The 14,736-nt window shown below is 37.0% G+C and overlaps 1 protein-coding gene across 8 annotated transcripts in view; it reads left to right on the top strand.

The window, feature by feature from the left end:
• The window catches only part of LOC122549771 (histone deacetylase 9-like), a 796,606-nt gene that overhangs the window by 600,904 nt on the left and 180,966 nt on the right, over nt 1-14,736 (top strand). For all 8 annotated transcript variants that reach the window (XM_087987095.1, XM_087987091.1, XM_043689766.2 and 5 more), the window contains 2 exons: nt 7,001-7,178; nt 12,860-12,993. In XM_087987095.1, coding sequence (XP_087843221.1) covers nt 7,001-7,178; nt 12,860-12,993 — 312 coding nt within the window. The remainder of the gene's footprint in view (nt 1-7,000; nt 7,179-12,859; nt 12,994-14,736) is intronic.

Raw genomic sequence — 14,736 nt, 5'->3', positions numbered from 1 at the left:
TGCCCTCAACATCCCTGTCGTCCTTTGTACTCTCTATGCCAACTCTGTGCCAGCTCATAACTTTCACCCACAACTCTGCTCTTCCCTCTCTGTGCCAACTCACCAATAATGCAGCATGAGCACGACTCAGGGACATAATGTTATCATTGAGGAGAAAGTGAGGTCTGCAGATGCTGGAGATCAGAGCTGGAAATGTGTTGCTGGAAAAGCGCAGCAGGTCAGGCTGCCATAATGTTATCAGTCTATCAGTGATGTCAATATTGAAAGAGACATGTTCCCATTGATGGAAAAACTTTGATATATTGAAATTATTTTCACAAATAGGAGGAGGGTGATCCTGCATCTGAGCAGGACACACTCAACATATCTGGGCTCTCTAGCCCACACCACTGTGGGGTCCCCATTGGGACTCACCCAAAGCTTGAAGACCAATAGGCTTCACCTAAGCTACAGACCCTGGGAGTGCACCCATATGTAGTGGGAGGGAAATGAAAAACAAAATCTTCTGAGTGCTCATAGTTGGCCTGGGTGAAACTTTATTGTAAGTGCATCATCATATTTTGAATGACAACATTCTGGCAATAATACTGAAGGTGTGTGCTCCACAACTTTGAGCTCTCCTAGTCAAACTGTGTACAGTTTGTAACACTGGCGTCACCCCAACATTGTGGAAAATTGCACAGCTGTGCCATGATTACAAAAATAGGACAAATATAACCCAGCCAATTACCAAAACCATTACTCTACTCTTGATCATCAGAAAAGTGATGGAAAGAGTAATCAACAGTACTATCAATTGCACAGAGGGAGGAGAAATCCCAGCTCTATATGCCCAACCTTTAGAATTGGTCACCTGTACCTCCCTTTGGTTGAGAGGGGCAGTTTGGATTGTTTAGCAATAATCTGTGCACTGATGCTCAATTTAGGCTCCACCATGACTGCTCAGCTCCTGACCTCTTATTGCTTTCAGTCAAATGTGGATAAGGGAGTTGAATTGCAGGGATAGGTGACATTGACTGCTCTTTACATGATCCAGTGTGGCATTAAGGAACCCTAGCAAAACAGGAGTAAATGAGAACCAGGTGGTAATCCCTCTGTTAACTGGGGTCATATTTATCACAAATGAAGATGGTTGAGATTATTGGAGCTCAGTCATCTCAGCTCCTGGAGTCTATGCAGAGTTCCTCAGGGTTGTACTATGAAGGTGTGAGTGTACTGTACCTTTAAGAGAGTAAAAGCTAGCAGTGACAGCACCAAGAGTTCTCAATAAGACACAATGTAACATGTGCTCCAGCAACTAGAGTAGCTGGTTGTCTGGAAATGACAAAACAGATTTGAACTAGGCCAATCAGTTTAAATTATACCCTGAAAAATATCAAATTCCAATCAAGTTTAAATTGAGTATATTGACAATCTTACAAGCCAATGACACAATCTGATGCTTTGGAGTATAATACTGGGGAAATTGAACAGTTGGGAGGAGAACTGCCACCAGACCAACAGATGGAGACTGCTAGTCAGAACTCCCTGAGAGGTACCTGTCCAGAGAAGAAGTTCGCACAGAGAAAAACCTCAACACTGACCTGGACAGCCAATCTACTGATGAAGATGAAGAGAAGATTCAACTGCTAGCTGGTTTCAAAATTTGAATTTTTCTGTAAATCTTAATTGGGAGTTTTATCAGACTATTATTATAGAAGGGAAAGTAAAAGGTAGGTGAGAGGAAGGAATTGTAAATTGTTGTTAGTTAATTATTCTCTGTTATACTTTAAGAAATAAAGTTGTTTATTTTTAATTTAAATAGTTCTTGGCCACGCAAATTTTTAACAGATTACTGCACGGGATAAATCTTTTCTGTGTTGCTAGTTTTAAATTAAGCAGGAGAGTCTACCCCATGTCGTAACAGTAGTGTTCAAGGTCCAACCAGCTTCAGCTGCTTCATTAATGACATTTCCTGCGTTCATAAGGATAGAAGTAGGGATGTTCGCTTATGATTGTACAATGTTCAGTACATTTGTACCTCCTCAGATACTGAAGCAGTCCATGTCCAAATGCAACAAGACCTGCATAATATCCAGGTATACGCTGTCAAATGGCAAATAATATTTATGTCACACAAATATCAGGCAATGACCATCTCTAAGAGAGAGAATCTAACCATCACCCCTTGACTTTCATTGATATCAACAGCATTGAAATCCCCACTATCAACAACCATTGACCAGAAACTAAGCTGGTCTAGCTATGTAAGCAATGTGGCTACAAGAACAGGTTAGAGGCCACTTTAGTCAGAAGTCACTACAGTAACTCACCCCCGACTCCTCAAAGCTTGTTTGTAATCAACAAGGTGTAGTTCCAGCAATACTTAAACTTGACACTATCCAAAACATAGCAGCCTGTGTTGATTGGCACCACAGCCACAAACATCCACTGTCTCCATAACCAATACTCAGTTACAGCAGTGTGCCCAAGCAACAAATGCAGAAATTCTCCAATGTTCCTTCAACAGCACATTTCATACCTTATGACCACTGCCATCTAGAGGATAAGGATCCCAGCTATGAGGGAACACTGCCACCTGCAAGTTCCCCCTCTAAGCCACTCAGCATCTTGACCTGGAAATATATTGCCATTCCTCCAGTGTTATTGGATCAAAATTCCAGGACTCCCTCCCTAACCTGAACCAAATGGACTGTAATGGTTCAAGAAGGCAGCACCCCAGAACTTTCTAAAAGTCAACTGGGGTTGCCAATAAATAAATAAGTCCCACATCCCAGGACTGTTTAAAAGAAAAACAGATTATACTCTCTTCTTGATTTTCCTTTTCATTGAAGTTGAAGCTTAAAATTGGTCCATATATTTAACTCAGTAAACATTCAACTAATAAAACTATTAGTTCTTCATTACAAAGTTTGAAAAAGCTCGTATTTTGATTTCTCTTTGAAGCATACTTATCTCTAGAGTGTAAGTACCCAAACAATAGCCTGTCCATGATTCTTAAAATTAAGATTATGATTGCTTGTTGTTCTCTTATTATGTTACACTTGAGTCCAGTTTAGTCCTCACCCAAGCATACTTTCCAATGACCATCAATCATTCTTGTTTGTGCAATTTAATAATGTTTTAAATATTATTAAGTTTATAAATGCTTCTTGATGAGAAACAGACATGTGTTCTGAAAGTGGGAACCCCGACTGATTTTTCCTCTCATTAATCACAGTGCTGTGCTCGGTCTTAGCACCCCTGCTGAGATCAGTTACCTTCGCGTAGTCCAAGGATGAGGCCTAGGCCTCCTGGTCTGTATGATTCAGTATCAGTATCACACAAAATGGAACCAGGGCAGTAGTCATACTTCTTTCAAACAGGCGAACTTGAATGTTATGTGTTGCTAGCACTGTAGATACCTCATAGATATTTCGCCTGACTTAAATAAGTGTCTGTGCGGATGTGTCTGTGCTATAGTAAGTCATTCTTGACATTCGACCAATAACATATTTAACACATAAAGTTCATTGGTTCCAATATACCACAAATTATTCTTAATTCTGAAAATGTAATGCTGACTGCAGGTGAGAGAATATTCAGGAAAGCCATGTGCCATAATTAGTATAATTAGGATTGGCCACCATCTTGGTGACCAAGATCCTTCTCACATTGGAGCTCTCCTTCACACTATGATTATGTATGGCAGAGCAGTAAAGTCAACTTCTGACTAAAGTGTGCAAGAATTATTAATTTTTACAGTAACTTCTGGAATTCATTGCTCGTGGTGCAATATGGTCTCTATAATATTAAGTTATAACAATTTACAAGCAATTTAATCCCCTTCAAAAGCTGTTACTGATTTACTTTAAACACATGGTCAGCAGATCTGTTTCATGAAATTTGTAAACAAGCATTGCTATACAACCATCCTGGAATAAGAAATCATCTAATTCAGTTTATTTTTTAACAAATTCAGTTGCATAGTAAATAAAATACCAGCTTCAACATTTTCAGCAGTTTGAATGCAGACTACAGGGAGTCTCCGATTACGAATCCTCATACTTATGAACATGGTTCCATACAGGGTGTAATTTTAAATATCCAGCATATAAATATTTCCTGTACTTACAAACAGCTACTTTGTCTTGCTTTGCATTCCGAATTGTGTACCAATCAACTCGTAAACAGACTCAGTTCACAACCTGGGAGCCTACCTGTAAATATGTTATGCAATATGCCAAAAGAAAGTTATTTGATTTTATTTAAGGGGAAGTTTATTACACTGTAAATTGTACATTCTTGCCATCTTCATATAATGAAGTACATTCCTAACTTGGTGCATTAATGGTCTATCACAATTCTTAAAACTAATGTAAATATATATAGAAATGTTTGTGGTTGTTTCCACACAGAATATGAGATATTCCAGTCATTGAATGCACTTCCCTCTACTCAAGCATGCAATAGCCCCAGTTTTCATTCCTGGGTGTGGTATACACTCCAGGAGCCCGACACTTTTAAGAGTCTACCTATTTCTGATTTTCAGTTTTAGTGGGAGGGATGTATTGGGAGTCAGGCCATGTGACTTGTGAAGTGTTTAAGAGGTTGCTTCTTTCCATGGCAGAATCCCTATGATGCTGCCAGTTCCCAAACAGGCTTGGATGGAAAACCTGCTTCAGGGGCTCCAACACTGTGCTTAAAATTTGATAATAAAGATTAAAGCAGAAAACATTTCTCTTGCTCTCAGGAACAAGACAGTCCTCACTTTCGGTGCCACATCAATGTCAACCTCATCTGACGAAGGTTCTGAGCAAGGGTCACTGGACCCTAAACTTAATTCTGCTTTCCATCCACAGGTGCTGCTGGGCCTGCTGAGTTGTTCCAACAATTTCTATTTTTGATTCTGATTTCCAGCATCTGCAATTCTTAAGTTAACATTGAACAAAAAAAACAATGTTCCTGAAACAATCTCCCATGCTCTCTCATACCTCTTGTGTCAACCTAAGCTCATCTACCAATAGTGTCATGCCTATCTACCCATATCCCATGTCTTCTCATATCCCATTTGCAAATCTACCCATCTTCCATGGCACCTCTTAGCCAATATGCTCCCAATTATCCCCATGGCTCTTTATATCTAGTACCAACACAGTACCAACTCAGCCCCATACACCACACTTTCCCTTTCCCTATCCCTGACAACTCACCAGATATCCAGCATGAACATCATTCAAGAGACATCCTGACAGAAAATAAAGTTACCAGTCTATTGAAGATATAATAATTGAATAAAACTCTATTGATTTTTTTTAGAAAAAAAGGAGATTCTTCACTTTATCCTGATGAAAACAAAGTGCCACTTAAACATTAACTATCTTACTGAAATAAACAGCTCATGTAAGTGCTTGATCATGTATGCCAACAAACATTTCCATTCAATAAGCAATTGGAGTAGGTCATCAATAGGCACCCAATTGTGAACATTATAGTTTGGGAAGTTGGTCATACGATACAAATCTATGATGATTTTATGTGAACAGGCATTCTCAAAAAACTAGCACTGCTGTTGTTTTTTGTAAATTCCACATTCTTTACGACAGTTTCTTAACAGCTTTGCCAGTCCCAGTTAGTTCATGCACCTTTACACACAAACAGGCCATCTTGCAACCTATAGGCTCTCTTACCTTATCTTAATAAATCCCAGCTCCAGATCCAAAAGGATATCTTACCTTTCCAAAAGGGAACAAATCTAAAACATTCCTTCAGTCCTAACCCTTCAAACCTTACTCATTTTCGCAGATTTGTCACTCTTTTTGTCTCACCCTTGCAACATAATAGCATCCACCCATCTCCCATGGCCCCTCATATCACCATGCCAGCTTATTGACTCATTTCACACACTACTCATTTCCTCTTTGCCCACCATACCAAACAATTGAGTATCCACAAGAACCCATCCACTAATGTACGCTGGCTCTCAATGAAATGCACGAGGAACAGATCTGTTCTTTTCTAGTTTAATCTTCACACTCCAACTTTCCAAACACCAGGGACTCCAAAATCCAATTTCAACATGCAGCTGCCTCTGGGAACTGCATATGTGCAAATTACAAACTATCCCCTTGAAAATGAGAAATGCCAAGTTTGGTGGAATTGAGTTTCCTAACTTCTTCAGGCAATTTGAGTGCAACAGATATGTTTTCCTGCATAATGAACATTGGGGCTGATGTCTTTCTTGTGTAAATTTACTTTCAATTTTAGGTAATAATGGTCCTATTTAGTTGCTTCTAGCTCTATCTTTGGGATGACAAGGCTTCATAAGACGAGAAACAAAAATAGAAATTGCTGGAAACAGCTCAGCAGGTCAGGCAGCATCTGCGGAGAGAAATCTGAGTTAATGTTTTGGGTTCCTCAGAATCCCAGAGCTTTTCCAGCAACTTCTGTTTTTGTTTCTGACTTTCAGCAACTGCAGTTTTTTTCAGTTTTTTTTTATTTAGTATTTATTTGAAAAGATTAGAACTACTTTATTCTATAAACTGAGTTCTAGAAGGGAAAGGTTTATCATATATTGGAAAAAAATATTGAAATTCATAGGCTTTGTCAAATGGCGACTGCATTATTAAAGTCATTTCCAACAATCACACCTCTTGGATTATTACATGACTTCCTGCGAATTATAATGTTATATTTTAATTATGATATTTTTGTGATGCAACTACATTTTACTCTTCATGTTTTTATACACTTAAAATGTCATGCAGCTGTTGTATATTTCAGGCACAGAATACTATCTCAAAAATAGATCAATGCTATCAAGGAGTTTCTCATACTAAATAGTTGCAGTGATTGACAGTGTGAGAACATCTGTTGAAGGGATTTATTGACTAGGCTTTAAGTCTTCACAATGTTTATTATGGTTCTGACCTAATGAACTTAATTTGTTGACATGTTTCTCCAAGTGTCTTAATTGATCCATCTCACATTTCTTTCTACTGTGTTGTTTCTATGGTAACAGCAGCTTCTGGATCATCAGCGTATCCACCAACTTCGACTGTACCAAGCTCAGATGGCTGTGGTTGGCATGACAGGATTAGACAAGCACAGGCCTGTTTCCAGGACACAATCATCCCCTGCTGCTTCCACATTGCCGCATTCTTCTATGGACCATCCCATCAGACACGTCTATACCACTGGTAGGAGCCCCAAAGGAATTCTTTAATAGGTGTTCTAAATTCAGTATTCTTAGGAGCTCAATGAATTCCAATGCTGTAATGCCACAAATTGCACTTTTGTTACACTTCTGTTATTATTCGCTTTATTTACTGTTCGCTGTCACACATACCCTCAATTATTTGAAATCAATGATTAACTAACCAGTCAGGATTAATTTACTTCATATTTGTTTAATCTCACCTGTATAACTCCCATTCTATTTCAAATTAAATGGAGCCTGGAACTTTTCCTGTATTGTTACTGCTACTGGATATTATGTTTGAATGTGCAGAATATATTCCACACCACAGAGCTGCACCTTGGCAAAGCACTCGGGTTGCTGCCTTATCCTTTCATCAGTTCCCTAATCCAGCATGTCATTTCACACACTGCATCTATATCACCAATTAACCTTGTTACACCTGTCCTTTTGCTCTTTTATCTTCCCCCATTTGGTTTAGCTGACATGAAATTTTAACATATGGAAAGAGAGCCAATGTGTAAGCTCAGCTCAAAAAGATCACTTTTTTTTCCCCTCTGGACCAAGAAAAAAAACATATGAAACTCTCTGGCCCAAATTACCTGGAACTAATAGGCCAAATAAAACTGATAAATCTTTCAGCACAGGTGAGGAGAGGAAAGGACAAGTGATCATATGGCATGTTGTTCGGAAATTTAAAGAAAGAATAGAAGCACATTAGGTAAGATACAAGTAAATAAGGATGGCCACAACAAAACTGAAACAATACCAAGAATTGCTGATGTGACTAATGGGAACTTACGATTTTTTTGAAGGGTATGTTGCTTTACAGAACTGATTTTTTTTTAATTTGGTAGATCCATTGGATTTAATAATGCTGAAGTTATTTTCCTCAAACCTCCAGCAATTGATGTTTGAATGTAGTTAGGAATGTACAAATTTAGTAGGAAATACATAACTGTGTGTTCAGAAAGTAAACAGCAAGTTGTAATTTTACCTGCCTTTAAATTTGGAGCTCAAAAATTATTAAATGAATATTATTTGTTTGATTTGTAGATTTTCTAAACTAACTGGCAAATAACTTCTTGCAGATTTTTAATCTTATATAACTCACTGGGTGCAATTTAATGTTTTGCCACAGCAATGTACTGTTTTGTCATTGCTAAATGTTGTATTTAGCTGTTATAGAAATTCACAGTCTGCTATTAAGTTGAATTGGATTTGTGTGCTATAGAACATTCTGTTGGACCAATTTAGTACTGACATACCTTCAATGCAATGGGTTAGACAAAAAAATATGGTTAACTGTACTATTCACTAGAAAAAAAGGAAAGCTCCTGTTGAGAGGTTTCTCCTCTGTTCTTACAGACCTTTGCTTCAAATGGTTTCCAAATAACAAAAAAAGTTTTTAAATTTGAGAAGGGATTTGATTCTCTAGCTTTATTTTATATTCCTGAATTTATGATAAAGTACAGAAGTTTAAAATAAGAATAAAGCATTCTAGAAATGATGCCAACTGTAATAACCTGCACCAGAGGGTGTTGCCTGTGCCCCAGTTGCTAGTTGTGCAATCAGTGATTTCATTTCATTTGTGGATAACACTGGAACCTGTTCTTTTTACTATTGTAATATCTTTCTAAAAACATGGGGTAAAGCTTCCCTAAATATTTTCCCAATTTTTTGCTGAAATTTGCATACAGGAATGGCAGAAGCACTTGAAAAATAGTTTGCATTGCTGAAAAAAAAGTCTAAATATTCTTTGAACTCTTTGTGAATCTTCTGGCCAAGTTACAGGGGTTGCCCTGAATGCTCCCATAGAAATTAGACCCTCATGTATATATCCTAAACTATCAGCAGATAACATTGGAAATACACAGCAAGTCCAATTAGCATCTTAATAAGACAATACAACTTAATGTTTCAGATGGGGGATTTTTGATTTCTAGCCTTTCCTTTTTCAAATGCTTAACAGACTTGCCATTTATTTCCAATCAATTTTACATTTCCACTATTTACATGTTTTTCTTTTAATCTTCAATGCATGCTTGTGTATCTGAATTTTTGAATCTTATGGTGAGAATTGCGGAGGGGCAAGAGGTTTGTTAGTGAGGAAAAGAGAATGACATGTTTCATACTGATATATATGGGGTTTAAATTGCATACAAGGGATTTAATGGACAGGTTATTTCATTATTTGATGCAATGAGTAAACCAAAGCCAACAATTGCATTTATCCATGGTACTTTATGACAATGCCAAATTTTAAAATGATAAGTTGTGTAATTTTAAAATGTGAAGTTTTTAATTTGTTTTTTTTAATAACAGCTACTGGCTGCTAGCTTTGTTGTTCTACTGTAAGTGATGTATATTTTAACCACTTTGCTGCAGGAGTCATAAAAGTTCACTCAAAATGTAATGATGTGTTGTAAACTTAATAAACATTTAAATCTTTAAAAATGTATTCTTACCTGTTTCTGTTTTATTACCATAATCTTTAAAGCAACATTCAAACTGCACTGTAATCATTTCCAATAAAATGTAAATTTTGAAAGTTTTTAAAATTAATATTAAACTCTACACTATGGTCAATGTGAACATAGAAGATTTTGCAATTTTTTTAATGGGAAAACTAAAATAAATTAATGGATTTATTGAGATGATGTTGTGCCTCAAAGTCTTCTGCTCATCCCTTAGCTGGACTAGTTCATGTCTGTCCTCCTTAGGAATTGGGAACACTCAGTGAACTGTGAAAAATAAAAGCCAATAAAAATTGTACTTGCAGTTGATCACTATCTCATTAAATCCCTATTCCATTAGGGACAAGAAGATATCCTTATCAGTAAAGGTCCTCAACAAAATATAAGAGCTGATCCCAAATTATGTATTGGTCTTAATCAATCTGTATCTGATTAACAATAATTTTATCTAACAGAGATTTTACAGTGGACAGACTGTAAAGACAGCAATACATTCTTTCTTGAATCTTAGTATACCCAGCATTTAATATGGAAACACATGCAAGCAAAGGGCACTAACTAACATCTTTCCCTCTCTTTCTTTGACTTTTTTCTGTGGAGTGGCCTCAAAACAGATACGATTTAAAGAATTTCTGATTGGCATTTATCCATACAATGAAGTAACCCTGATACGTCATGATTTCAAGTAAGGAAAATAGCTCTCTAACATTGAGAATGCATAAAGGCACTGATAGAGATCTACATTCACCTATCCTGTCCAATCACTCAAGAGACAATGAGGTCATTGGATCACTGGGAGACAGAGGCCATTCTATTTATAGGAGGCAAGGCTGTTATGTTGAAAAAGAAGCATATCAATGATGCTTTACAGGAAAATGGGTATCACCTTAAGGCCATACCTACAACACTTTTCCAAATCTGTTAGATAGTTATTTTCTCTTGCCCGTTATTGAATGTTTCTATAAATATGTTACAAATAATCCTGACAAATTATTGAAAATTGAGTTTTAGCGCATCAGTAAAATCTTTGTTGCAGGAGATCAGTTTAGCTAACAAAATCGACTCTCTCAATCCTTATGAAATGATCTATCCCAACACAGCACACATAATCCCTATGTATGTGTACAAATCCTGATAAAACTATAAAAACAATAAAAATTATGTCAGCTTTATTGAAGATTTGATAAAATCTCAGTAACCCTGGTGTAGGTCCCCTGAGATGGAAATGTTAGAAGTGGTGGTATGGTTGCAAGTGCCATAGTCTTCTCTCATGAAAATAAGACAACGTGAATGTAAGGACATCGTCTCCAAAACTTGCAGGGACAAACTGTGGGAGTATTATGCAGGGAAAGAGAGAAGGAGGGACAAGTTTGGCAGAATGTAATGGACCTTGAGAATATGGACCATACATGATAAAGTCAAATTATTTCCGAAATCTGAGGAATGAAGTCTAATTTAACATGCACTCCAGGGGTAGGTTACTTGGACTCCAGAAAGCTGTTGTGGTTAAGAAGACAGGTTCATAGCAGGTTGGGATCAGGTTTCACATTTCTGCGACCGTAACCCCATCCAGAACCCTTCCCTTCTTTTATGAGGGGCAGGTAAGAGGGTTTGCAGGTGTTAAAATTACCTGCATAAAAAAATAAACCGAGCAGATGCCATCTTCAGATAAACAGACCCAAGAATTTGGGTCTACTCTAATTTGAGTTTAGCATACATTAATAGAGACTTATAAAGAAAAATATGTACAGGCATCTAGTGGAATAAAAAACAAACAATTTTCATATTAAATGATGATGAGAATAAAATGGATTTCTGTAATTGAAGAATATAAAGTAGTACTATTGATAGCTCCGATTCCCAGAAAGGATGAATTCTGAATATAAATTTGAACCCAACTTTTTTTGGGGTCTGCATATTCCTATCAATAAAAAAGTGGAATCAGTATGTACATGGGAGATTTTTGATCTTTTTCTTGATACTTGTATGTGTGTCATCATTTTGAATTTAATGAGCCAAATATTTGAATGTTTTGTTTGCACCTGGCTTCATTAGCTAAAAGAAAACTTCTGAAATATATATGTTTCTTGTCTGGATTTTGTATTGATATTTCTATGTAACCTATCTGATTTATTGGTGCATGTGGCAGCCTGATGGGTAAGCCTTCAAGGTATCCCAGGAATTAAAACCAAAGCTTTGGAGAAATTTAGCTCTGGCAGCATCTATAGAGAGAAAAACAGAGTTAATGTTTTGAGGTAAGAGTTAAGACGCTTCTTCAGAAGAAGTGTCATATTGGACTGGAAATGTTAACTCTGTTTCACTCTCCACGTACTGCCAGATCTGAGTTTCTCCTGCACTTTCTGTTTTTTCTTATCTCATACCTCCAGCAACTGCAATATTTTCCTTTTTATTTGAAGGTATCTTATGAGACTTAGTTAAGTCCCTGCAGTTATATCCTGTTGGTAGAGAAACATATCTCATTGAGGCTTCTGATTCAATGGTAGTCAGACAGATCTATGAAGATGGCTAATGCATTTCCATTGATATTCTGGAATATGTGAAGCTCCCTATATCAACTTCTGACCTATTAGCATCTGTGATTCCCTTTGGATGTAAATGTAGTCCATATTTCAGGCCATCCAACTCTGACTTCAAAAATAATTTATATATTCTTTCTTCGACTCCACCTATCCATTACTCCTTCATCATATTACAATTATTAAAGTAAAAATGAACTAGTTAGAATGTTCTAAATGTAGTATATACGATGATACTAATTATTTCACAAGATGCATTAATTGAGATTTCTTCGTGAAGCATTTTGCTCGAGCTCCAGCTAGAGGGCTGGAAGTTTCTTTTTTAGTTTTTCATCTTGGAAGTTACAATCTCTTTCCTTCGTTTATTCCATTAGCATGTTTATCTATTGCATTCTAATATTGCAATCCTAATTTCATTGACCTGGAAGAACTTTGCATATATTAGTAAGCAGAGAAACAGTAATGCATTAACAAATCAGGAAATATAGAAATGTAACAAATTTAATGAAGCTTTATCTACCACTGCAGCAAAGTGGGAAATATTCACTTCAGATTCATAATTATTTTTGTCTTCCATTGGGTCATTTTTGTTTTTCACCTTTACAACATGCCTACTATGAATCGAGAAGTCCACTATTCTTTGTTCCTTTGCTATTTTCTTACTGCAGGAGTTGTCTATGATACCGTCATGCTTAAACACCAGTGCATTTGCGGTAACCACAACATTCATCCTGAGCATCCTGGGAGGATACAAAGCATCTGGTCAAGGTTGCAGGAAGCAGGATTGCTCAGCATTTGTGAGGTGAGTTTGCCATACAAGAAATCACTATTTTTTTACGTTATGAAGCTGTGACCTCAATATGGACTAATAGACATAAATTTGTAAAACTACTTCCAGACATAGATCAAACACTTCAAGGGTTAAGTGACAAAACATTCTGGCAAAGCCTGCAATCATATAATAGTATTTGCATTGACATGCAATATCCATTGAATGTTAATGTTCCATGGATCTCAAAGCAAAACGCTAGAGATATTTAACTACGTGTTTTACTTGATCGTAGATTGCTAACAATTTTTTAACACATACAGAAAACCAGTGTTGCATTTCATTTTGAGTCTCCATTAAGTGAATTTCTTGAATGTAATTCATAAAGCGTGCATTAATTATGAATGAGGATCTCATTGTGAGTGCTGATGTGTTTCATAGTCAGGATACGTTTAAGTTTATGCAGTATGGAACTAATATGACCAGATTTTAAAAAGGTGGCTAATTAGAGTTTAAAACGATATTCCTGGATGGAAGTTATAAGAGAAAAGGCAAAGTAATAATTGCAACTCAGACTGCTGTTACTTACTGGAGAGGCTTTCCTGCAAGAACATACCAACAGAACCTCGATTCTGGAAGCCCTAACCTCCATTGTTTTTACTGGAGTGCGAGAATAGGGGCATAATAAATTTGCATATCATTGGTTGCAGGAGGAAGCTACCTATATAAAGCAGTGCAGAGAATAGGCCGAGGATCTGGAAAGCCAGGGTAGCCTTGAGAGAGGTTCTGAAGAAGGGTCACTGGACCCAAAATGTTAATTCTGCTTTCTTTCCACAAATGCTGCCAGACCTGCTGAGTTTTTTTCCAGCAATTTCTGTTTTTTGTAGCCTTGAGAGAGATCAGGTAAACATTTGTTTTTTAAATGAAAAGATAAATGCATGTAAATAGTTCAGAAACTCGATGGAACTGGCAGAGCTTTAAAGGAACTGCCAAGCATTGTTAAAGGTATCAAAGAACTGCCAAAACACATTGGATTCATCAACATTGTCAAAAGATCTAGCTCTCCTAGACTTTGAATTTTTAAAAAGGTGTATGGATCTTTTTTGGAGAAACAATGATTTTTATACCATTCTGTTGACTAAGGTTTATCATTACCGGATTGCATGACTGATTTGACATTATCACAGAGGTGCCTGATCACTGAAAAGTTGCATTTACAGTTCCATATACTTACAGAATAGAAATGTTTGTTGTCACAGAAAAGAAATTAAGTACTTAAGCTAAATATTTGTTTTCATGAGATATTATTTGAAGTAATTTGATTTTAATGAAGGGAGAGTATTTCAAATGACATGATGTTATGAATAGATCAATTATTTTCTGTCAGCATGGTTCCTGAGGTTTGGCCATCGTGGACACAAGATGAACTGGCAGAAAGAAAGTCAAGGGGGATGAATTAGTAATAAGTTGACTCAGTGACTATAAAGGGCCATGGAAGTCAGTGGGAGACATAGGCTGGCAAAGAAGTTTTGAGGAGCCTAGGGAATGATTGGGCACATCGAGTGGCATGGGCATATGAGAAACCAGAGCAGGTAGGTAGTGTGGGAGAAAGTGAGGACTGCAGATACTGGAGATCAGAGTCAAAAAGTGTGGCGCTAGAAAAGCACAGCAGGTCAGGCAGCATTCAAGGAGCAGGATTCCTGATGAAGAGCCTATGCCAAAACGTTGATTCTTCTGCTCGTCGGATGTCGCCTAACCTGCTGTGCTTTTCTAGCA

This window comes from Chiloscyllium plagiosum, unplaced genomic scaffold, assembly GCF_037043375.1.
Source record: "Chiloscyllium plagiosum isolate Xiang-an unplaced genomic scaffold, Cpla_swu_hap1 HiC_scaffold_5, whole genome shotgun sequence".
In the NCBI taxonomy this organism is placed as follows: domain Eukaryota; kingdom Metazoa; phylum Chordata; class Chondrichthyes; order Orectolobiformes; family Hemiscylliidae; genus Chiloscyllium; species Chiloscyllium plagiosum.
Note: the sequence above shows the minus strand (reverse complement) of the source record. Positions and strands in the feature narration are given on the sequence as shown.